The following is a 26190-nucleotide window of genomic DNA, read 5'->3' as shown; positions in this document are numbered from 1 at the left end:
AGTCTGAACACATGCCAGAAGGAAGAAAACTTCTGATTTGGCAGTCACAGTTAAGACATTACACAGTTCCTTGGTTTTGATGATGTTAAACTGCAGGCAAATCTGACTTCTATACTCTGTCTTATCCCCCTTATTATTATACCCTCTCACATAAGTGAAGAATCATACGAGAATTCTGCAAGTGACTTGACCAATTGCCATATGTATAGTCTGAGGTGTGCAGAGAAAACTGGAGTCTGGAATATTCCTTTTGGTGCTCCAATACTGCTCGCATCCATATGAGAAACACAGACCTGGAGTCTCACAAACTGTAGTCTGCCCAACACAGAGACCATTATCTAAGACACCATAGACTCATTCACCTGCATATCTCTGAGCTTACTTCTTGGTACTGAAAAAACAACATGCTTAAAAACAATGTTGTTACTGAAGTATACTTTATACTTGAATACTTAAGCAAAATATGTGCAAGCAAAGCACTGATCAATTCTTACGATGTGTCTGGGAGAGATATACAGTGCAGCACACAATCAATCAACACAAGTGACCCACTTAATACTACTCCAGCTAACAGTCCTGCAGCTTTCGTTGTGAGGTCAGAAACAAGCTGCCAGAAGCCATGCTACAATTTCCAGTATTAAATAAACAACTCCATTCGAGAAATACAAAATATAACATAAGTTTTAGCTGACAATGAACTACTTTTCTTTTGTGTTCAAGAAAAGTACTTGTCTATTTAAAATTTCCTTTTCTTTTCGTATCAATGGTAGAGAACCAGCCCACAATGAAACCAAGCTACAACAGGATTCTGTTTCTAAGTGAATGAATTCTCTTGAATCATGCTTACCTAATGCAGTGATCTGGTGTGAAGTACCTGTGCCATGAACTTCACTAAACTTCTCATATCTCTTTAAAGTTTGAAACAGAGAATAACAGTGCAGAATTTATTAAAGTGATGCAAATTAAAGCCTGTTTTGCACCACAGAACTCATGCTTAGTATTAGAATTTGGATATTTTGAAGATGAATTTCAATATTACTCTCATCATTCTGATTTGGAAGATGGCCTACACCAGGGGTGCCTAATGCATCGATTGCCATCGACTGGTAGATCGCAAAGGTAGTGCAGGTAGATGGCATTGCATTAAAAAAAAAAATTTTAAGCGTTAGTCTATCATATATCCTCCCTGTGGCATTTGCCACTTGATTGACATACAGGGCAGCCAGTCTGAGATCTCTTTTCTTCTAACACACTGGTCATCACGCATACACGATTAAACGCGCAAGCTACTGCAAAACACCGGCTGTGATGTAGTTAGCCTTCCAATTTATATCAACTAAAGAAGGTATAAAAAAATAAAAAAATTGTTTGGGGAGGGTATGGGCTGGATGTGGAATTGGAAGAGGATTTTTTTTCTCACAATCGAAGTGCGTTTGTCTGATCTGTCAATCTATCATTGCTATTCCATAGAAGGAAAATGTGGAAAGGCACTTTCGAACTATTCATAAAAACAACGAAACTGACTTCCTTCCGAAAAGCAATCTGAGAAAGAGAAAGGAGAGGGAACTAAAATCACAGTTAATCAGACAGCCGTAATTTTTCACTCGGCTGAATTCAAAAGCTCCTTGACTGCATTATTCAGCTCTACTTATTTATGAGAGTCTGCCTTTTCCCACATTAAGATTAATAAATCCAAATACCATAGTGACCATAAATGTATTGAATTGTTATTGTGCCATAAAGGTTATTCAGTTATGCAAAGTACGACAACATATTTTATGTATAAAGTATACTCAATGTATGTCTGTGGGGAAAGTACTCAGACCCCCTTCAATTTTTCACTCTTTGTTATATTGCAGCCATTTACTAAAATCATTTAAATTAATTTTTTTCCTCATTAATGTACACACAGCACCCCATATTGACAGACAAAAACAAGAATTTTTGAAATTTTTGCAGATTTATTAAAAAAGAAAAACTGAAATATCACATGGTCCTAAGTATTCAGACCCTTTGCTCAGTTTTTAGTAGAAGCACCCTTTTGAGCTAATAAAGCCATGAGTCTTCTTGGGAAAGATGCAACAAGTTTTTCATACCTGGATTTGGGGATGCTCTGCCATTCCTCCTTGCAGATCCTCTCCAGTTCTGCCAGGTTGGATGGTAAACGTTGGTGGACAGCCATTTTAGGTCTCTCCAGAGATGCTCAATTGGGTTTACGTCAGGGCTCTGGCTGGGCCATTCAAGAACAGTCACAGAGTTGTTGTGAAGCCACTCCATCGTTATTTTAGCTGTGTGTTTAGGGTCATTGTCTTGTTGGAAGGTAAACCTTCGGCCCAGCCTGAGGTCCTTAACACTCTGGAGAAGGTTTTTGTCCAGGATATCCCTGTACTTGGCTGCATTCATCTTTCCCTCGATTGCAACCAGTCGTCCTGTCCCTGCAGCTGAAAAACACCTCCACAGCATGATGCTGCCACCACCATGCTTCACTGTGGGGACTGTATTGGACAAGTGATGAGCAGTGCCTGGTTGTCTCCACACACTGAGGAAAGGCAAGACACGACAGCCTGCATGGAGTTTGCTAAAAGACACCTGAAGGACACTGAGATGGTGAGAAATAAGATTCTCTGGTCTGATGAGACCAAGATAGAACTTTTTGGCCTTAATTCTAAGCGGTATGTGTGGAGACAACCAGGCACTGCTCATCACTTGTCCAATACAGTCCCCACAGTGAAGCATGGCGGTGGCAGCATCATGCTGTGGGGGTGATTTTCAGCTGCAGGGACAGGACGACTGGTTGCAATCGAGGGAAAGATGAATGCGGCCAAGTACAGGGATACCCTGGACAAAAACCTTCGCCAGAGTGCTAAGGACCTCAGACTGGGCCGAAGGTTTACCTTCCAACAAGACAATGACCCTAAGCACACAGCTAAAATAACGTAGGAGTGGCTTCACAACAACTCTGTGACTGTTCTTGAATGGCCCAGCCAGAGTCCAGACTTAAATCCAATTGAGCATCTCTGGAGAGACCTAAAAATGGCTGTCCACCAACATTTACCATCCAACCTGACAGAACTGGAGAGGATCTGCAAGGAGGAATGGCAGAGGATCCCCAAATCCAGGTGTGAAATACTTGTTGCATCTTTCCCAAGAAGACTCATGGCTGTATTAGCTCAAAAGGGTGCTTCTACTAAAAACTGAGCAAAGGGTCTGAATACTTAGGACCATGTGATATTTCAGTTTTTCTTTTTTAATAAATCTGCAACAATTTCAAAAATTCTTTTTTTTGTCTGTCAATATGGGGTGCTGTGTGTACATTAAATGAGGGAAAAATTAATTTAAATGATTTTAGCAAATGGCTGCAATATAACAAAGAGTGAAAAATTGAAGGGGGTCTGAATACTTTTCGTACTCACTGTATATAGCATTTTTAATGTAAGTAGATCACTTCGACCTGGTCATTTTAGAAGTAGCTTGTAAGCCACAAAAGTGTGGGCACCCCGGCCTACACAATGGTGAACAGAGGTCCCGAGCTGTCAAAAGATTACCAGTTTCATAACCAGTGTAAACTAAGAACAAACATGTGGACTTTAGTGCTGGTAGGGATAATTCTGCATACTGGCTGAGATCTGATCTAGTTCAAGACCTCAGCAGCAGTGGAAAAAACAGCACGAAAATTCAACCCAGAAGGTTGCTGGAGCATACCATGGAGGAAATCTTAAGATGCACAGGTACATGCCAATTGGAGAGTTAATATAGAGTAGCTTTATTTTGTTTTTAAATATGTGTACAAGTATACAAGTCTGTACACTTTTATCTATTTCCGGAGTGTGGGGATGGGATGAAGAGAGTCAGAAACCACCACTGAACAGGATACCATCAGATGCACTATGTATAGATATGAAGGGCCAATTTAGAGTCACTAAGCATGTGAATGGAAACCTCAGTAAAAATGAATGTGACATGCAACAACTCAAAAGAGTCAAACTAGTATCCCAGTGCAGTGAGTGAGTGTGCACACATCATGGATTATCCAGCACAGCCAACACCATAGCTGGGAGTATTCCCAATCCAGAATAGAACTCCAAATTGCAAGTTGTCCTTCACACGGTGAGTGAAAAATACTGCATTAGCCAGTCAAGACAGAGAGAAGTACTTTCCTTCAGTTAAATGTTTGCTCTTTTTTTTTTTTTTTTTTTTTAAGATGAAATGCAGCAAAATGTTTATTATATTCTGCAGATAAAACTTACTTAATTTAAATCTATATTTTTAATAATTAAACATGAAAATGATATCACGTATACATCTCAGTATTTTAATTATTCAGAGAGCTGTAATATCACGAATGTAATGGATTCTGTGTCCTGTCGGAGGAAGAGAAAGCCCGCTTAAGAAGCGCGTAATGATTCACACACATAGAGCACAAAATCAAATACTGTACAAAACAAAGCATTTAACGTGCTACTTTAGTTACGATGGGATTTGAGAAACTAGTAAATTAAACGATTTTAAGATGAAGTTTATGATGTTCTACTTTTTTTTTTTTTATTGCAGTCATTCCATACAAATAGATCAATTTTTTTACAAAAAAATAGGATTGAAAAACAAGTCCCCCCCACCCAAATGTTTGGTCTTCTGAATGAAAAAGCACATATTGTACTTGCAGAAGACTCACTTCTCTTAAGCACTGTTAAAAGTGAATGCAAATCCTGCTGAAAACCTGAATATTTTATGCATGCCACCTATTAATGCTGCCTAATGCTGGACTTTCAGGTCTTCAAAATGATCAAAGTCATTGAGTTCAGAGCAATGAAAAGATATGGATCATTAAAATAGCTGATTCATTCTTACTGTTTTAAGATGTCTCTGTCTTACTCTGTCATACCACCAACCACAAAATGTCCCCCTACTCCATTTTAACCCAACCAGAAACAATGCTACTATGTGAGCAAAAAGAAGAAAGTGGTATGAAAGAAACTTGTACTATATAAAATTACAATAATAATAATAAATTCTTTGCATTTATATAGCGCTTTTCTCAGTACTCAAAGCGCTCAGCAATTGCAGGTTAAGGGTTTTGCTGAAGGGCCCAACAGAGCAGAGTCCCATTTGGCATTTACAGGATATGAACCGGCAACCTTCCAATTGCCAGTACAGATCCTTAGCCTCAGAGCCACCACTCCGCCTTTTGTTTTAAAAACAAAACCAAAAAATGTAAAATATATATTTGACAATGAAAAATGAATATGGTAATATTCTACCCTTTCTGTGAACTGCATGTATACATTTATTTGCGGAGATGCAGTATATACACAGAATCATTCAGCTGCTTTCAAAACTAATCATGAGTGAGGGCACTGCTCCAAAATTAGATAATGAGCTTAACATAAATCTGTATAAAGTAAAACCAAATGTGAGGCTAAGATAGTATATTTCTACACTCAAACTTAAATTTAACTTGCACTACTGAAGTGACAAAAAACTTCAGGACATTCTTCCCATCTGATGTACTGAAGTCTAACCTTTAAATTAAAAATATTACAAGCACTAAATAATTACATACAACTATGACAGTTACTTAAAAAAAAAATTAAACTGCAATAAACTCATAAGATGTGCAAAAACTGTGTGACATTTATAAACAAACAGCTATTTTCTAAAATTGCATATATGACAAATGTGGAAATATATTTTATAAAGGACTGGAACTGCCAGGATTAGTTCCTTACTTGTGCCCATTGATGCTGCAACTATTGAAAGCAAAAACCAGGTTCAGAAAATAATTGATCGATTACAATGTGTCATTTGTTATTTTCTACATGCAATTATGAACTTGAGAAATTCATAACCTGCAGTTAGATGTCTAAAATTAAGTTATTCCAAAGAAATTTTAAAATAAACTTATAAGAGGAAAGAAATATTTTCATTTGAGGAATGGTCAGATGCTAGTGTCATTTTCCTTCCACCAGCAGCAGTATTTACCTCAGTTATAAGTGGATTAAGGGTATAATCATCACAATAGTAGTACTATTATAAAAAAGGAAATTACATATGCAACATATACAAGAAGCTTAAAATGTAAAAACTTAAAAGTATGTTAACCAGTGCTTGAGTGATGTAACAAAAAGGTAGTCAACACAAATTGCACCTTTTTGAGAAGCGTGCTTTTCAGTCTTCCCAGTATATTCAAACCCAACTGCTGACTGCAAAGAAAAAAAACATTGATAAAAAGCTTTAACTGACTGATTAAAAAAAAGTTAATAAAGTAATTTACAAAGAACTGCAATGCAGTAATTCCAAGTAAACAATCCAGAAATATGATCAAATAATGCAGTCATTTAGCCTGCTGGCCAGGAGGTGGATGCCTTAAACATACATATAGGTCCAAAAGTATTTTGGCAGTAATACAATTTTCATAAATTTAGCTCTGTGTGCCACCAAGATGGATTGAAATGAAGCAATCAAGATGTGATTCAAGTGTAGACTTTCAGTTTTAATTTAAGTGGTTTAACAAAAACATTGCACGGGCCATTTTTATACATAGTCTCCCCATTTTCAAGGGGCTCAAAGTATTTAGACAAACTAACAACCGTGAATATAATGATCACTTTCAATTTAGAAAGTTGAAAGTCCTTTCCAACCTATGACCATCTCTTAGTGCTTGGTTTCCAACCTACGGTTGCTGCTTGTTTGATGGACTTTCTGCCTTAAGCTTCATCTTCAGCAAGTGAAATGCACATCCAGTTGGGTTGAAGTCAGTTGATTGGCTGGGCCAATGAAGAATATTACACTTCTCTGCCTTGGAAATCACTTGGTTCACTTTTAAAACATGTTTCGGCTCACTGTCTATCTGTACAATGAAGTGTCATTCTATCGGTTTTGTAGCATTTGTCTGAATCTGAGGAGACGATATAGCCCTATACACTTTAGAATTCATCCTGCTACTTCTACCAGCAGCCATATCATCAATAAACACTAGTGATTGACTTCCATTGATAGTCATGCATGACTATGCCATAATACTGCCTCCACCATGTTTCACAGATGATGTAGTATGCTGCACATCATGAACCATTCCTTCCCTTCTCCATACACTTCTCTATCCATCATTCTGGTACATATTGATCTTCGATGAATTTGTCCAAAAAAAAAAAAAACTGTTCCAAAACTGGACAGTTCTTTTTTTCTGGTAAAGTCTAATCTGTCCTTCCTATGCTTGAGGCTTGCCAGTGGTTTGCACCTTGTGGTAAACCCCCTGTATGTACTTTCATGAAGTCTTCTTTTGATGTCGACTTTGGCAATGATATGCCTACCTCAAGAGATACTTCACCAAGGAAAGAATTCTGTGATCATCCAGCACAGTTGTCTTCCATGGTTGTTCAAGCGTGCTAGTGTTGCCAAGCTCTCCAGTGCGTTCCTCCTCTAAGGATATACCAGATGGTTGATTTGACTACTGGCATTCCTACTCTCTCTCTCTCATGGGTTGGTTTTGTTTTTTCTACCTAATGATGGACTGATTTATCTTGCATGGAAAGCTCTTTGAGCCTCATATTGAGAATTAACAGCAACAGTTTCCAAATGCAAATTCCACACTTGGAATCAAATGCACACCTTCCACCTGCTTAACATTTAATGAAATAATGAGACCCCTGTCACGTCTGGCTATGGAACAGCTTGTCAGTCTTGTCCAAACAGTTTTGAGAACACTGTAAATAGGTGACCATCTATAAAAATGTCTGTCATTCCTAAATGACTCAAACAATACTTTTATTAAACCCTCTGAATTATTGCTGAAGGCTTACACTTCAACCATGTAATGATTTCTTCATATCAAATCCATTGTGGTGGCACACAGAGGCAAAATTACTAAAATTGTGCCACTGTCAAAATACTTATGGGCCTAACTTTATGATCAGTTAAATGATGCAAATCAAAGAGATGAGATAAACATAATCACTTGAATAAACGCTCAGTTCTTCAGTAATCCTAACACTTGGCAGGTGATTCAAAGTTCCTTCCAAGTCTTATTCTCTCTGTCACTTAAGTCAGAAATTATTATTAACACTTCTAGATATTTAAAAATGACAATAAGTAAAAACAAACTGGTTATACTTTAGGGAAGGTGAGCTATACTTAACAGTTCACAGCATCTCCTACATTTAACTGTCATCTACTAATTGGACACTACTAGTTATTTAAAAATAAAACACTACACAAAATCAATCAAACTGGTATAAATATTTCTTGGCATATTACAGAGATATAAAATTACACTGAATGTAGAAGTTGTTTATCCATCCTGAAGCAATTTTCAACATTTTGTGTAGAAAAATCAATTTTACCTGGTCAACTCGATCTGCCTGGACACCAAATTTTCCCCCAAATCCTCTGGCTGAATCAGTCTGAGAACAATGTTTGGAAAGTTTACTCTGGTACTCATGGCCCACTGCAGACTAGAAAAAAATGTATTTATTTAAATTTCATGTCTGAATAATTAAAATACTCCAAAGAAATAACAAAACCTTGCAAAGCATAAAAATTAGACATATAAATGTCTACATGTAACAGTAATATATATGAACTCACAAATGGGAGTTGAAAAATGCTTGATACATTTCTTTATAGGAATTCTGATCCTGATTGGAATATGTGCAAATGTTATGATATCTAAACTAGAATGAATCAGCAAAATTTTTTAAAGCAAATATCATCTAGTAACAATTAAAATGACAGCTATTTCGCTGATGAAATCAATTTGAAAGCGACAGAAATTCTCACAAATAAAATGGCAATAAAAATAAAAACTAACATTTTGCAAAAAATGTGTTAAATATACAACATTCTATTTGTATTTCTGCATTATCTGGGATCATACAAATATTATAACCAAATTAATAAATCATTTGCTACTTTGTTCTAGGAAGGGTCATGTTCCAGCATTCACATGAGACTTAAGTTTTATTTAGTATCTCACAGGTTTCTAGGCCAAATTTATTTCTCTCTTCCTCGCTGCCCATTACTTTGAGCAGCACTCTTTTCTAAATGAATTGATGTTATAAATTGCTATAAATAAATAAATAAAATTACAAGTCAGTCATACAAACACTACTAAACCTTACTTCGATCAAATCTAATGTTCCCTCAAATATGAGATCCTAACAGATTTTCAGGTATGCAGTATTCTTAATTATGTCCAAATCTAGAAAGTTTATTCAATATGTTTTTAATTTTATGCAAAAAATAGGACACCCTTTTACTAATTGCACTGATGATAGCTGGGCTAGGATTCTTCAAGATGAGCAAGAGAAGCAATGTGCCAGTAATATAGTGTAAAATGCTACAAAACTGAGTGTATTTTAATTGGAAAATTACCTCCATTGATTAAAAATTCCCATTACCAGTTTTGCCTTAGGTTAGTGCTGGGCGGTATGATCAAAATTCTACATCATGGTATGTTTCAAAATTATACCGTTTCACGGTATTCAACGGTATTTTTATTTCCCCATGCATGAGTGGATGTTAACCACATTTTCCACTGTAACTACTGCAGTAGACTGGCCAAGAATAATCAATTCCACTGTCATGAGAATTGTATATTGTACAAAAAAAATGTTAATGTGCACACAAGTATTAATGCAGGTTTGCATGGCCCCATAAAGTGAAGGGTGTGGCACAAATGAAGAGAAGGAATGATCTTTACCAACTGAACCATCATTAAGGCAAATTGCATTAATATGGACCTTGCTTCAAGCTAGGCCAGCAGGAATGCACGGTGGATTGGCTGCCTGGCTATATTTGTGAGTCAGGTGCGCAGTGGTGACCGTTGCAGTGAGACACAACATGGTTTGTACCTCGTGTCACTGTAAGTTTCGGTCATCCTAGGCGAACGTTGCCATGGGTGCATCAGCTACAGGAATTTGTTCAGCACCAGGATCAGCTGGGGACCGATCACGGAACCTCACTTTCATTTTCAATCTCCATCTTCAAATCACTTGCTTCAAAATCGGAGTCCGACAAGTCAGAGTCTGATTCAGCGATAATACGCAAAAAGTCATCCACGGATTATTTTGCTTTGAGCATTCACTTTGGCATCTCTCCACATGCCATTTTAGAAGCTGTTTGCTACTCACGCATGCGCAGGGAAGCAAGGTCAAATCAATAAAGCTAACTTTCCTTCTACCAAAAGCGTATCGAAAAGCACAGTAACAACAAGATCAAGGATATCTATCAATCGCTGGCAAGACTAAGGAATCTCACAACGTGGGAGTTTCCGGCAATGTATCATATTGCATTGCTTGGCCCACAGAAACGTTCTCTTGCCACGCCAACTTGAAAATGTATATTTTACACAATTTTATATAAATTGTCTCGCTTTAGACATCGTAACTTTGAAAAATCTAAGTTGAACCATCGTAAGGAGAGGACTACCTGTACTGACTGATAATAGCGATAACAGAAAACTGATTATACACACATTCAGTCAATATTTCTTATTCTATGGTATGTTTTTACTGCCATTACTTAAAATGGTTTATTATTTTAACAACTATTACATACCTATGGCTGTGTGAAGCCTGTGACCAAAGCATGTTTACGGCTAAGGTGGTGCAGCAAATTGCTCCTGTTGCTGCCACCGGTGACAACTTTAGCATTTGTAGTAAATAGTTGTTTGGTACACATCCGACCTTTAAAAACCAAAGTATCTCCTTACAACAGAAATGGCTCCTTTTTTCGGCAAAAGGTCTTCTGTGTCATCATGTCTGCTACAGCTTCAGTTTCGGAATGTTCTCTGTCCATTTTCACCTCCACTAATGCATGTACTCCGTTGCATGTGTGTTTAGCGGTGTAGCAGTGAAAAGGGTCCCCCCTTAAACAGTTTCCCGCTGCACCACGTTCCGAACGTTGTTTAGGCTATTTAAACCGGTGTTGAGGTATAAGAAAAATCCATATCATAACAAAAATAAAAAAACGGTTTTCAGTATGAACCGGTATACCTCCCAGCACTAACTCAGGTATTCTGTTTTGAACAGAGTGCATGTTTTTGAAAAAGCTGGTAAAGTCTGAAGATTACGACTTAGTGTGTATCTGTCTACATTGGTGCTAGGTATTATTCACGGCAAATATTGAGGGAAAGTTACGGGGTTTCTTTTAGCAAATAACTTCCATGTACTACAGGAAACACATTGATGAAAGGTTACCAAGCAACAGGAATTAACAAATAAGTAGTTTAGGCATGGTGAAGTATGCAAATGATAGTTATATCTCAGCCTTAAAATGTCTCCAGTACTAATAATGTATTCTGAATAAGCAATGAACTGCAACATTTTTGCTTAGTAATAATAACAGCATTAGCGGTTACTGGTTTGTACAGCAAACAATTAGTTGAAGAATCTGGACAGAATTCCCTCTCTGTGGCTAACCATGCCAGCATATTTCTTCCGGATTCCTTCTATAGTCTCATCATATATTTATTTGCAACCTAGTAGAAAGGTTGGAAAAAAGTAACTGGCACCACAGCTTTATCTCTTTAAATAACTGATGTTTATCTGTGATTGCTCTGTTTCAAATGAAGTTACAATTTTATAGTTTTAAAAAACAATATATACAGGGAAATTCTGAAAAAAAGCCCATAAAATATGTTAGAGGGATATTCAGTATAACAATTGCCTATTCGACCAACTAATAAGAGATGGGCACCACAGCAACTAAAAACTTCTTGCATAACACCTTCCATTAGGTTAACGTACCCTGCAGCAATGTGGGAGGAAAACACACACAATACAAAGTTGTGTGCTTCAAATCCAGGACACTGGATTCATGACTCTGCAGCACTACTCACTATCCCACCCTTATTTTATTGATATTCTATTTGTAGCAAAAACCTTTATCTATGAAGACTTGAAGAAATCCACATACATGCAATACCACTTAACTGTGTATGCTTGAATGTGGCCAGTGAGACCTTTTAAAGGAAAGAATAGATTCTACCCTGTGCATCCTGATTAATCCTGCCTTTCTCTTCAAAAGGGCTAAACCTTCAATTTATCAACATGCAAAATATATCAGATTTCAATCAATCTTTATTTTATACACAGTGTTATGAAAATGTATTTGCCCCCTTCCTGATTTCTCTCTTTTTGCTTATCTATAACACTTAATTGTTTCTGATCTCAAAACAAATTCTGCATAATATAATAGACAACCTGAGTAAAACACCACGGTTTTTAAATGACTTTTTGATCAGCAACAACTGAAATCAAATGCTTCCAGTAACAAAAGACCAGTCTTTGGCATCTCTGTGGAGAAATTTTGCCCCACTCCTTTATAAAGAATTGTTTTCATTCAGTCAAATTGGATGTTGTTTGACTATGAACTGGAAATTGAAGGTCCCACCATAACATCTCAATGGTGTTCAAGTCAGGACTTTGACTAAGCCACTCCTAACCTTAATTTTACTTTGTTTTTCAACCATATAGAGGTAGACTTGCTCTTGTGCTTTAGACCACTGTCTTGCTGCTTAACCCAATTGTGGTAGAGCTGCAGATCCCAGACTAACAACCGGACATTCTCCTTAAATACTTTCTGGTTACATGCATCACTCAGTTATGGCAAGTTGTCCAGGCTCTGAAACAGCAAAGCATCCTCACACCATACCTCTACCACCACATTTGACTGTGGGCAAGATGTTCTTATTGTGGAAAGCTGCATTAGATTTACGTGGGACGTAACAGGACCTTTCAAGAACTTCCAGGTTTGAGTTCTCAGTCTCCAGAACATTGCCCCCAAAATCTTTAGGGGCAATGAAGCAATTTTTTGGCAATTCTTAGATGAGTCTTTATGTTCCACTACTGAGTGGAGACAATAATCTTACCACTCATTACTCCCAGTTTGAGTAGCTCACTCCCATAAAAGCACAACAGGAAAACAACAAAGTTTTAATGTATCAGATTTTGCAAAGTATCTTCAAACATCATAAAATTCTGTAAGTTTTTTGTTTTAACACGAGTTCTTCATTGGACAAACCTTCTAGAATTAATATATTCATGATCTGATGTTTCTTGCTTTTCTTGATTTAGTATCCCAATATGTTACTTGGATGAAAGGCCACATATTTTGCCAAACAATTTTTCTTGTCATTAGACTGGTTATTTGTATTCTTTTTCTGGAATTAGTTAAAATAAACTTTACAGATCTCTTGAATATCCTTCCCCTAAATATATGTGCATAAATTTACATACTGTACCTTACAAAATTATTTGGACCATTTAGAGGTTTTTAGAAAGTGACTGATGATAAATGATACTTTCATATAATGAGGAGTATGTATTTTTATTAAAAAGTGAATTGGAAAGAAAATGTTTAAAAAACAAAATAAATAGTCAGGAGATATCTTTATCAAAAACTAAAACATGTTTGGCGTTGTAGGTTTCCTCCTATTCTATCTTCAGTAAAAAGTGCTACATAAAAAACTGGAAATTAACTCAAAGTGCCACATATTCAATGGGCCGCATTTCACACCAACAACTGATCAGACTTACACCTTTGTTAAATAATGCCCTTTTTAATTAAATTATCAATCAACAGAAAATGAACACCTTTGGTACACCACTTTTCAAAAAATTACCTATACAAAGCCTCAATCAACCAGTAACTTTAAACAAAGAACAATAGTTACCACTCAAAAAACACCCCCTTTGAGCAAACAATTCTATAATGGAACTCTATAATGTTGTAAAACATGATAACACCAATATTCCCAACAAAGAGGCAATTAAATGTGTATGTGCTAAATAAACTTTCAATTCAAAATATCAAATAATGACAAGCAATTCAGCAGAATTTCACTACCTTATCCATTCGATCCTGTTGAATTCCAAACTTTCCTCCATAGCCATGGGAAGCTTTAGGCATATTTTCCAGCTCAACCTGCTTCAAACTCTGATGTTCTTCTGAAACATTTTCCCTCAGCTTATGAATGCTATAATTAAATTAATATACGATTTAAACCTTTTATTTTAAAATATTATAGTTCCACACTTTATTGCATTTTCTTAGTCTCTACATTAAACTTAAGGTTCATTTATTTAAAAAAAAAATACATTTTTACTAGGACGTTCCTGCTAAAAGCTTTTCTAAAACAGACTGTATATCCATAATTACTAAAACTATTAAAAAGAAATTAAAAAAATAATAATTTGCAAAAGGGAAAATTGTGAAGCAGTGCGAGTGCTACCTCATATCATGACTACTGAATGATCACTTTTTTTGTTCAATAAACAATTACATATATTAAGAATAGAACTATTACTAAAGAGTTACCATGAGATTAGATTGACTTGTTTTACAAATAAGGCAGAAACTTCATGATGAAGCAATACAACCATTTGATCAGATGGATGTATAATTTGTATCTATCTTGATAATAAACTTTTAAAATGTATGGTAAGAGGGGACTGTGTTTGGAGAAAAATAACTCAAGGTGTAGTGTGAGGATGGGTGATTTTAAACAATCAAAGATTAAGTGTTTATTCTGAATAAAAGTGTTTAAAATTATGAACGGAATAGGTACAGTAGATGCCATCTGTTACATTAAAATTATTTCTTTAACTATGACATAGGATACTGATGTAATAGGATTAAGAGTAAAGGTCATAAATATTAGAATGCATTTATTATCACAATTTATGCTTGAAATAAAAAGCAGCACAACAGACAGGTATTGTGGGATGCTACAATTCTTTTTTAAATATGAGATTAAAGAGCTAGGTTGAGCTAAATGGTTTATTCTCTTTAAAGGAGTTGTGTGTTATTATCAACTCAAAAGTAAAACAGACACAGGGAGAATGTGCAAACTCTATACAGATGCTGACTAGGCCAGGATCCAAAGTCTCCTGGTACTGGCCAACTAACACATATAAAAATGGGATGATTAATAAATGGATCAATGGATGGATGAAAGGGTTAAGAAAATAAATACCTGCAAAAGTGAAAAATAGTATCAAAACTGAATATTAAAAAATTTACACATTACAATGGAAAATTAGATATGCATATAATTGGGGCTATACATTAACAACAACTTTACTTAATGTGCTCTTGGTGTCCAGATCCCTCCACTGTTTTGGCACCCCATCGCTGTTCTTTCTCAGACACGTCATTCTATTTGGAGAAAACAAAAATATTAATTAACAACGCAATAACACCACTAAAATATTATTTGTGAACCAAACTTGTTTGGAGTTTCTTGCCTTTGACTGTAATGATCAAGTAGTTGCATAAGAAAACCCATGGGCTAACAAGATTGTGTTTAGGATCTTAAAATCTTCCTTTTTTACATATAAAGCTTTAAATGGACAAGGCCCATCTCTTCTGTCTAAGGTTGCCATTACATTCAAAATGTAGAACACCACAAAGATCACCAGGTGCTAGCCTACTAAAGATTCTTAGGACTAAGAAAATAGTAGGTCATCAAGCTTTTAGCTACAGCCATTGCTGGAATGATCTGCCTGCGTATATAAAAGATACCTCTTCAGTCACAGCATTTAAATCTGGGCTGAAGACTCGCTATTTTAGTTAAGCCTACCTTGATAAGAGCTGCTGATTAACTGAACAAATATAAATTCAGTATGTATTACAATAATTATGAATATCTACTAAATGTCCACTATTTGGTTTCTGTAACAGCACCTGTGACTTTGTTATAGGTCTTTTCGTTGTCACTCAGCAAGAAATAATATACAAACTGAAGTACACACATCAGTAATTATCTTCAAACTTCCTTTCATTTTCTTAATGCTTAGATCTTCATTCCCATTTTTACACAAAAATGTTTTTACACTAAGTTCAGCAAAATAAGAAAAAAAAAATATCTGAGAAGTGAAAGGCATCTCCTTCACTTAAACATTATATATACGATTGACTATTATTTTTGTAAATACAGGCAGTCCCCGGGTTACATACGAGATAGGGACTGTAGGTTTGTACTCAAGTTGAATTTGTATGCAAGTTGGAGCAGGTACATTATTTTAATAGATGCTATTGTTGACCGACTGTAACCTAGTGCTCTGCCAATGAATGATGGAGCTTCACCTCTCTCTGACCTCCTTATTATTTCTACTTTATTTTCCATGGTGATGGTTTTTCTCTTCTTTACTCTATCACCAGCACTTGCACCAGATTTGTGTTTCACAGACATTGCTGAAGGGTGAAGACAAAAGGTACAGATGACCTCTTCTGCACAGCACCGTACAGCAGGAAGGCACCCCTCGTCAGAAAGTATGATGTACTGACAGGAGACAACTTCCTGCTATGTACATAACAGTACAAGCAGGCTTGCTAATGAGAATGAAAGGGGGCAGCGATGGGCGGTTCATTACCAGCCCACCTCACAGTCACCTCCACTACAGTATGCTGCCTGCAGCGTCCTCTTACCGAGAACGAACATGGTGCGGCCACCGCTCCCATTCAACCGGCAGTCATCCGAGGCACACTACAATGCTATCCCCCGCCTCCCCTTTCACCTTTAATGGCCTCCGTTCAGCCACAACCGGGTCACCGCTTGCAGCATTACCAGCTGCCCACCTAGAATGAACGGGCGGCTGTGTGAGGTGGGGGGGGGGCAGTGAAACCGCTTGCCGCCGGAAGCCGCGAGAGGTACGGCACACTACACTGCACAAGCAGCGAAATTGCCCCCCTTCAGTCTCCGCCCAGCCACCGCTTGCAGCATCCCCAGGCCGAAGTTGATGGAGCAGCAGTTAACTGAGGCGCATGCGTCACAGCTGCAGCTTCGTTTGTAAGTCGTAGGTCGGACGTCCGTAACCTGGGGATTACCTGTATAACGTAGTAATATAACAAATGCTATATAAACACTGTATTAATCCCTGATATACTGAGTGCATACATTCACATGAACTGTATAGATAGTACACACATACATACTGTATATATGCTGCATTCTATGCAAATAAAGTATTATTCATCCAACCATTTTTGTATGTGTATGGATCTTTGTTGGTACAGGAAAATCCCTGTTCTTAGAAGACATACGTGATTACTTGGTTAACTGTTTTCAATTTAAAAACTCAATTCCATGAGACTTTAGTTTCCTGCTTATGATGTGTGCAGATTATTCTGGAAGTATATATTTAATAATATTTTAGCAAAAAAAGCATGTTTTAGAATATTTTGAGCATATAACTGGATAACAGACATGTTGATTAAGTGATACGAGTAATAGGATATATTTTTTTTTTGTTCCTCCATCAGTTTTTCGTATCGTTTGCAGTGGTACGGCATTGGTCATTTAAAAAAAATAAATAAATAAATAAAAAGCAGTTCTGCCCTAATTAAACAAACTACTTCACTACGTCATTATTACCACAACTCCCTAACACATACAGGGCATGGTGTCAACATTTGTTGCATAACTTATTAAACAACTTCTTCCAGCTGCTACCATTAGGGGTCGCCGCAATGAATCATCTTTTTCCACATATTCCTGTTTTTTGCGTCTTGCTCTGTTACACCCATCACCTGCATGTCCTCTCTCACCACAGCTATAAACCCCCCTTCCTTAGGCGTTCCTCTTTTTCTCTTACCTGACAGTTCCATCCTTAACATCCTCCTCCCAATATACCGAGCATCTCTCCCCTACACATATCCAAACCAACTCAATTTCACCTCTCTGACGCTGTCTCCCAACCATCCAACCTGAGCTGACCCTTTAAAGTACTCAATTCTAATCTTGTCCATCCTTGTCATACCCAAAGCAAATCTTAACATCTTTAACTCTGCCACCTCCAGCTCCTGTTATGTGATTTTTGGACAGTGCCACCGTGTCCAATCCATATAACATAGCTGGTCTCACTACCATCTTGTAGACCTTCCCTTTCACTCTTGCTGATGCTCTTCTGTGACAAATCGCTCCAAACACTCTTCTACACTCACTCCACCTTGCCTGCACTGTCTTCTTTACCTCTCTTCCACACTCCCTGTTATTCTGTACTGTTGACCCAAGTATTTAAACTTATTAACTTATTAAACAATAGCCAGTTAATGAAATAGTATTATCTATCCGTCTCAATGCCAATATTCTGCTTTGAAAAAATTTTTTTTTTTATATACCAATTCTGGTACTCAACAAATAATAGACTGCTGATACTATGCAGATGTCCCTTAATTGTACACTGAACAAGGTGATGAGTAAGTGAATTTAATGCTGCTGATCACAGCTGTGTGAACTAGCTGGCAACAACATGATAATATAATGCATATACAATACAGATCAGAACTTTCAGAACAAACTTAGTTTTTATGGAAATACATACGTTAATATTTAATATTTCATGAAATCAAGGCATAGAACAAATAATGGCAAACAAAAGTGTACAAATGTTTATTCAAATTTTTGATTGATTACAGCAGCCACCTTTTGCTAATAACAGCCAAACACTCAAGTGTCATTTTTTTCTATAAGGGAAAGCAAACATTGATCAGAAAGATCTTCTCAACACTGCTGCAGAAGTGCCCACAAATTTGTTGCACTTGTAAGTTGATTTCTCTTCACACTTCTGTACAGTTCATCCCAAACTTAATGGGGTTTAAGTCTGAAGACAGGGCTGGCCAGTCCATGTTTTGAGGTGTACCTTCTTGTTCTTTTTGTTTAACATAGTTCATCCATAGCCTGGAGGTACATTTTAGGCGGTCTTATTTTGTCCTTTAAGGAATGGCTTTTAACTACTACTTGCCCTGTCAAACCTGCAGCACAAAGTTTCCTCTTCACAGTAGAAACTGAGACTTGCTAAGCTGGGCCTGAAGCTGTTGTGCTATGAGGCACCTAACACGCAAGCTGGTGACCCTCGGAATTGGTTGCGACTTTGGTCTGCTAAATCTCTTCCCATCAGAGTTTCTTCCAGTTTCCAATTGCCTTTGGATTGTGTAGGACTCCGTACCTTTATCAGTTGAGAGTGCACTGAAGTAAAATAATGCTTCCATACACTAACTAAATAAGATTGCCTAATCTGTTAAATGCACTTGCTAGTTTAATTTCATGTTTAATATTTACCCTTTTCAGATATTTATGCCAGGGTAAGGACTTAAAGGTGAACAAACAATGTTTACATATGTATCGTCATCCCAGCTCATCACCATTTTCATACATACAGTGGTGTGAAAAACTATTTGCCCCCTTCCTGATTTCTTATTCTTTTGCATGTTTGTCACACAAAATGTTTCTGATCATCAAACACATTTAACCATTAGTCAGATATAACACAAGTAAACACAAAATGCAGTTTTTAAATGATGGTTTTTATTATTTAGGGAGAAAAAAAAATCCAAACCTACATGGCCCTGTGTGGAAAAAGTAATTGCCCCCTGAACCTAATAACTAGTTGGGCCACCCTTAGCAGCAATAACTGCAATCAAGCGTTTGCGATAACTTGCAATGAGTCTTTTACAGCACTCTGGAAAAATTTTGGCCCACTCATCTTTGCAGAATTGTTGTAATTCAGCTTTATTTGAGGGTTTTCTAGCATGAACTGCCCTTTTAAGGTCATGCCATAGCATCTCAATTGGATTCAGGTCAGGACTTTGACTAGGCCACTCCAAAGTCTTCATTTTTTTTTCTTCAGCCATTCAGAGGTGGATTTGCTGGTGTGTTTTGGGTCATTGTCCTGTTGCAGCACCCAAGATCGCTTCAGCTTGAGTTGATGAACAGATGGCCGGACATTCTCCTTCAAGATTTTTTGTAGACAGTAGAATTCATGGTTCCATCTATCACAGCAAGCCTTCCAGGTCCTGAAGCAGCAAAACAACCCCAGACCATCACACTACCACCACCATATTTTACTGTTTGTATGATGTTCTTTTTCTCAAATGCTGTGTTCCTTTTATGCCAGATGTAACGGGACATTTGCCTTCCAAAAAGTTCAACTTTTGTCTCATCAGTCCACAAGGTATTTTCCCAAAAGTCTTGGCAATCATTGAGATGTTTCTTAGCAAAATTGAGACGAGCCCTAATGTTCTTTTTGCTTAACAGTGGTTTGCGTCTTGGAAATCTGCCATGCAGGCCGTTTTTGCCCAGTCTCTTTCTTATGGTGGAGTCGTGAACACTGACCTTAATTGAGGCAAGTGAGGCCTGCAGTTCTTTAGACGTTGTCCTGGGGTCTTTTGTGACCTCTCGGATGAGTCGTCTCTGCGATCTTGGGGTAATTTTGGTCGGCCAGCCACTCCTGGGAAGGTTCACCACTGTTCCATGTTTTTGCCATTTGTGGATAATGGCTCTCACTGTGGTTCGCTGGAGTCCCAAAGCTTTAGAAATGGCTTTATAACCTTTACCAGACTGATAGATCTCAATTACGTCTGTTCTCATTTGTTCCTGAATTTCTTTGAATCTTGGCATGATGTCTAGCTTTTAAAGTGCTTTTGGTCTACTTCTCTGTGTCAGGCTGCTCCTATTTAAGTGATTTCTTGATTGAAACAGGTGTGGCAGTAATCAGGCCTGGGGGTGGCTACGGAAATTGAACTCAGGTGTGATGCACCACAGTTAGGGTATTTTTTAACAAGGGGGCAATTACTTTTTCACACAGGGCCATGTAGGTTTGGATTTTTTTTCTCCCTAAATAATAAAAACCATCATTTAAAAACTGCATTTTGTGTTTACTTGTGTTATATTTGACTAATGGTTAAATGTGTTTGATGATTAGAAACATTTTGTGTTACAAACATGCAAAAGAATAAGAAATCAGGAAGGGGGCAAACAGGTTTTCACACCACTGTATGTGACAAGAAACGATCAAACAGTAAGAAATCAAATATCAAGAAGTGGTCTGCAAATAACCATATACCTGTAGAGTGTTGCTTCAGTGGGTATCATTTATATTTCACAAACCCACATGATGCCAAATATACATCACTGAATCTGCACATCAATAGACCTCCAATGATGAGCAAAAACTCTGGACAACGTTTTCCCTTGCCCGGACGCAGGTCACCGGGTCCCCCCTCTGGAGCCAGGCCTGGAGGTGGGGCTCAATGGCGAGCGCCTGGTGGCCGGGCCTGCACCCATGGGGCTCGGCCGGGCACAGCCCGAAGAGGTAACGTGGGTCCTCCTCCTCATGGGCTCACCACCTATTGGAGGGGCCAAGGAGGTCAGATGCAGTGTGATTTGGGAGGTGGCCAAAGGCGGGGACCTTGGCGGTCTGATCCTCTTGGGACGTGGAATGTCACCTCTCTGAAGGAGCCTGAGCTGGTGCGCGAGGTCGAGAGGTTATAGTCTGGAGTTGCCCCCGGTGAGAGGTGCCGAGCAGGTGTGGGAATACTTATTGCCCCCCGACTTGGAGTCTTTGCATTGGGGTTTACCCTGGTGGACGAGAGGGTGGCCTTCCCTCCACCTTTTATGGGGTTGGGGGAGGAGGGTCCTGACTGTTTGTGCGTATGCGCCGAATAGCAGTTTGGAGTCCCTGGAGGGGCTGCTAGAGGGCGTACCTTCTGGGGACTCCCTCGTTCTGCTGGGAGACTTCAATGCTCACATGGGCAATGACAGTGAGACCTGTAAGGGCGTGATTGGGAGGAATGGCCCCCCCGATCTGAACCCAAGCGGTGTTTTGTTATTGGACTTCTGTGCTCGTCACGGATTGTCCATAACGAACACCATGTTCAAGCATAAGGGTGTTCATATGGGCACTTGGCACCAGGACACCCTAGGCCTCAGTTCGATGATCGACTTTGTGGTCATGTCGTCGGACTTGCGGCCACATGTCTTGGACACTCGGGTGAAGAGAGGGGCGGAGCTGTCAACTGATCACCACCTGGTGGTGAGTTGGCTTCGATGGTGGGGGAAGATGCCAGTCAGAGCTGGTAGGCCCAAGTGTGTTGTGAGGGTCTGCTGGGAACGGCTGGCAGAGTCCCCTGTCAGAAGTAGCTTCAACTCCCACCTTTGGCAGAACTTTGACCACGTCCCGAGGGAGGTGGGGGACATTGAGTCCGAATGGGCCATGTTCCGTGCCTGTATTGTTGAGGCAGCTGACCGGAATAGTGGCCGTAAGGTGGTTGGTGCCTGTCATGGCGGCAATCCCCGAACCCGTTGGTGGACACTGGTGGTGAGGGATGCCGTCAAGCTGAAGGAGGAGTCCTATAGGACCTTTTTGTCCTGTGGGTCTCTGGAGGCAGCTGATAGGTACCGGCATGCCAAGCAGAATGCGGCTTTGGTGGTTGCGGAGGTAAAAACTCGGGCATGGGAGGAGTTTGGAGAGGCCATGGAGAATGACTTTCGGACAGCTTCGAGGAGATTCTGGTCCACTGTCCGGCATCTCAGGAGGGGGAAGCAGTGCAGTGTCAACACCGTATATGGTGGGGATGGTGCGCTGCTGACCTCGACTCGGGCGCTTGGGTCGGTGGGGGAGTACTTCGAAGACCTCCTCAATCCCACTAACATGCCTTCCAATGAGGAAGCAGAGCCTGGGGACTCTGAGGTGGGCTCTCCCATCTCTGGGACTGAGGTCACCGAGGTGGTCAAAAAACTCCTTGGTGGCAGGGCCCCGGGGGTGGATGAGATACGCCCAGAGTTCCTCAAGGCTCTGGATGTTGGGTCTTGGTTGACACGTCTCTGCAACATCGCATGGACATCGGGGACAGTGCCTCTGGATTGGCAGACCGGGGTGGTGGTCCCCTCTTTAAAAAGGGGGACCGGAGGGTGTGTTCCAACTACAGAGGGATCACACTCCTCAGCCTCCCTGGAAAAGTCTATTCGGGGGTTCTGGAGAGGAGGGTCCGTCAGATAGTCGAACCTCGGATTCTGGAGGAACAGTGTGGTTTTCGTCCTGGTCGCGGAACAGTGGACCAGCTCTACACCTTTAGCACAATCCTGGAGGGTGCATGGGAGTTTCCCCAACCAGTCTACATGTGTTTTGTGGACTTGGAAAAGGCATTCGACCGTGTCCCTCTAGGAATCCTGTGGGGGGTGCTCTGGGAGTATAGGGAACCGGACCCCCTGATAAGAGCTGTTCGGTCCCTGTACAACCGGTGTCAGAGCTTGGTCCGCATTGCCGGCAGTAAGTCAAGCCCGTTTCCAGTGAGAGTTGGACTCCACCAGGGCTGCCCTTTGTCACCGATTCGGTTCATAACTTTTATGGACAGAATTTGTAGGCGCAGTCAGGGTGTTGAAGGGGTCCGGTTTGGTGGACTCAGTATTGGGTCACTGCTTTTTGCAGATGATGTTGTCCTGTTTGCTTCATCAGGCCGTGATCTTCAACTCTCTCTGGAACGGTTTGCAGCTGAGTGTGAAGGAGGAGTTCAAGTATTTCTGGGTCTTGTTCACGAGTGAGGGAAGAATGGACCGTGAGATCGACAGGCGGATCGGTGCGGCATCCGCAGTGATGCGGGCTCTGCATCAGTCTCTCATGGTGAAAAAAGAGCTGAGCCGTAAGGCAAAGCTCTCAATTTACCAGTCGACCTACGTTCCTACCCTCACCTATGTTAATGAGCTATGGGTAGTGACCGAAAGAATGAGATCGCGAATATAAGCGGCTGAAATGAGTTTCCTCCACAGGGGGTCTGGGCTTTCCCTTAAAGATAGGGTGAGAAGCTCAGTCATCTGGGAGGGGCTCAGAGTAGAGCCGTTACTCCTCCGCATCGAGAGGAGTCAGATGAACTGGCTCGGGCATCTGATCAGGATGCCTCCTGGACGTCTCCCTGGTGAGGAGGTATTCCGGGCACGTCCAACCGGGAGGAGGCCCCGGGGTAGACCCAGGACACGCTAGAGGGACTATGTCTCCCGGCTGGCCTGGGAACGCCTTGGGATTCTCCCGGAAGAGCTAAAGAAGTGGCCGGGGAGAGGGAAGTCTGGGCCTCTTTGCTTAAGCTGCTGCCCCCACGACCGGACCCCAGATAAGTGGAAGACTGGGCCTCTCTGCTTAAGCTGCTGCTCCCACGACCCGACCCCGGATAAGCGGAAGAGGATGGATGAATCTGCACTCAAGATTAGAAAAAAATAAAAATGAAGATGTCTTCACAGCATCTATGAATAAGCACCAATGCACAACTTGATGCTTATTCATAGATGAGCTTAATTTTTTTTAATAAATGAGTAATGAATGTACATATACAGCATATTTATACTCACAGACCACTTTATTAGGTACACCTTTTTAACTTCTTGGTAATGCAGATATCTAATTAGCCAATCATGTGGCAGTAACTCGATGCATTTAGGCATGGGTGACACTGACTCACCAAAACTGGACAACACAAAAACGTTGCTTGGTATAACAAGTCTCGACTTCTTCTGTGAATTTCGGTGGTAGGGTCAGAATTTGGCATCAACAAGAAGAAAGCATGGATCCATCCTGCCTTGTACCAATGGTTAATGGTAGTGGTGGTGGTAATATGGTATGGGGAATATTTTCTTGGCACACTTTGGGATCCTTAGTACCAAATGAGCATTGTATAAAGGCCACAGCCTACTTGATTATTGTTGTTGACCATGTCCATCCCTTTATGATTGCAGTGTACCTATCTTCTGATGATTACTTGCAGCAGAATAACATGCCATGTCACAAAGCTCAAATCATCTCAAACAGGTTTCTTGAACATGACAAATTACTTAATTGTACTCAAATGGCCCCGAAAGTCACCAGATCTCAATCCAATAGAGCACCTTTGGGATGTGGTGGAACAGAAGATTTGCATTATGGATGTGCAACCGATAAATCTGCAGCAACTGTGTGATGCTATGATGTCAAAATAGACCAAAATTCCTGAGGAATGTTTGTACTACCTTGTTGAATCTATGCCACGAAGAATTATGGCTGTTCTGAATGCAAAAGGGTGTCCAACCTGGTACTAGCAAGGTATATCTAATAAAGTGTCTGGTGAAGGTATATAATCATTTATGTACAGTCACATTCACAAGGGTTAACGACAGGATATCCCTGTGAATGTGAAAATTATCAAATACTACTTGGGCCCTCTTTACCATGGTTTATTTATTAACTGTTTGTGGAGTCTATTTATTTATTTATTTATTTTTAAATGACGTCAAGAGACGCCAGCATTCACGTGCATTTAATGAATTGACTCCTATTTAACAACGCGGCAAATGCATGACCTCAGTTGGGGTTGAAAGCACAAATACAAAGAAGAAAAGCAAGTAAGAAAGGTGAGAAAGAAATCTGGAGAATGTAAATAAATAGTTAAGCAAATGAGTATAGGCTAAAGAAAGGCTGGGGAGTGTAAGCAAGAGAAAGAGGCTGTGACCAAGAAAGATAAAGAACGAGAGCGCGAGTGAGTGGAATGTGAACCAGTCTGGGAGGAGATGTCCGGATCTGCTGAATAACTAACCAAAACTGTGAATGTCAAATCCACAAATCTGTAGGGATAATTATAAACTGATTACATAAGATACATTTGTTTCTGAGCCTACATGTAATTTCTAAAAATGTACATCTTACACTTATCTACCATCTCTTTCAAAATATAAAAAAGGCATATGTCTACTTTAAACCATTTGGATAAAAATAAATGTTTGATTAATTCTTTAATCTGTCAACTATTTTATCAATTATTCATTTACAAAATAACCTTAGTGGCAACTTTAGATTAAAAAAAAAAAAAAAAGAGTTTAATTTTAATTCCTAATAAATGGAAAAGGGCAGCAATTAAGAAAACATTGGCTAGAGTGCTTGTAAAACACCAATTGACATATAAGATAATTAGTATAACTAAGTAACAAACAACTCCAGTCAAACAGTTTTTAATTGGATTCTAAAAGGCAGACTTTCCTACATTGATCAAAAGAATAACAATGTTCAACAGTATCCCATATTGAGCAAATACACACAAAGTTACGTACCACAAAATCAGGGTCTGTCTCCCAATCATCAGCTGCTTCATCTACAGTAACAGAAAGAGAGCGTCCAGCTGATGCTTTCCACATCTGGGAACATAAAATGCTGATGTAACTGAAAGCAAGTACTAATGCAAGGTAAAACAACAATTAGTGATGGCATTGCTATCGTAAAAACAAGTAATTTTACTTTAGATTAAAAAATTATGACTCCTTTTCAAATTAAATATCAATTCTTGGTCTTGTTTCACAAAAACCACTGTAGTACAACTATTGTAAGCTCAGACAACATACTGTTACAAATACTCTCACCCACTAGGGCCAATGACATTTCTCTCCTACTAAAAAGG

The 26190-nt window shown here is 39.3% G+C and overlaps 1 protein-coding gene across 2 annotated transcripts in view; it reads right to left on the bottom strand.

Moving 5' to 3' along the window:
- Positions 1–26190, bottom strand: part of LOC120526111 (src substrate cortactin-like) — a 71490-nt gene that overhangs the window by 32839 nt on the left and 12461 nt on the right. For both annotated transcript variants that reach the window (XM_039749037.1, XM_039749048.1), the window contains 5 exons: positions 25847–25930; positions 15083–15156; positions 13846–13975; positions 8340–8450; positions 6146–6200 (listed from right to left, as the gene is read on the bottom strand). In XM_039749037.1, the coding sequence (XP_039604971.1) occupies positions 6146–6200; positions 8340–8450; positions 13846–13975; positions 15083–15156; positions 25847–25930 (454 nt within the window). Of the gene's footprint in view, positions 1–6145; positions 6201–8339; positions 8451–13845; positions 13976–15082; positions 15157–25846; positions 25931–26190 lie in introns of those variants that run through there.

The sequence above is a fragment of the Polypterus senegalus genome, chromosome 1, assembly GCF_016835505.1.
Source record: "Polypterus senegalus isolate Bchr_013 chromosome 1, ASM1683550v1, whole genome shotgun sequence".
Taxonomy (NCBI): domain Eukaryota; kingdom Metazoa; phylum Chordata; class Cladistia; order Polypteriformes; family Polypteridae; genus Polypterus; species Polypterus senegalus.
The sequence above is the reverse complement of the archived record's forward strand: the minus strand, read 5'-3'. Positions and strand labels throughout refer to the sequence as shown.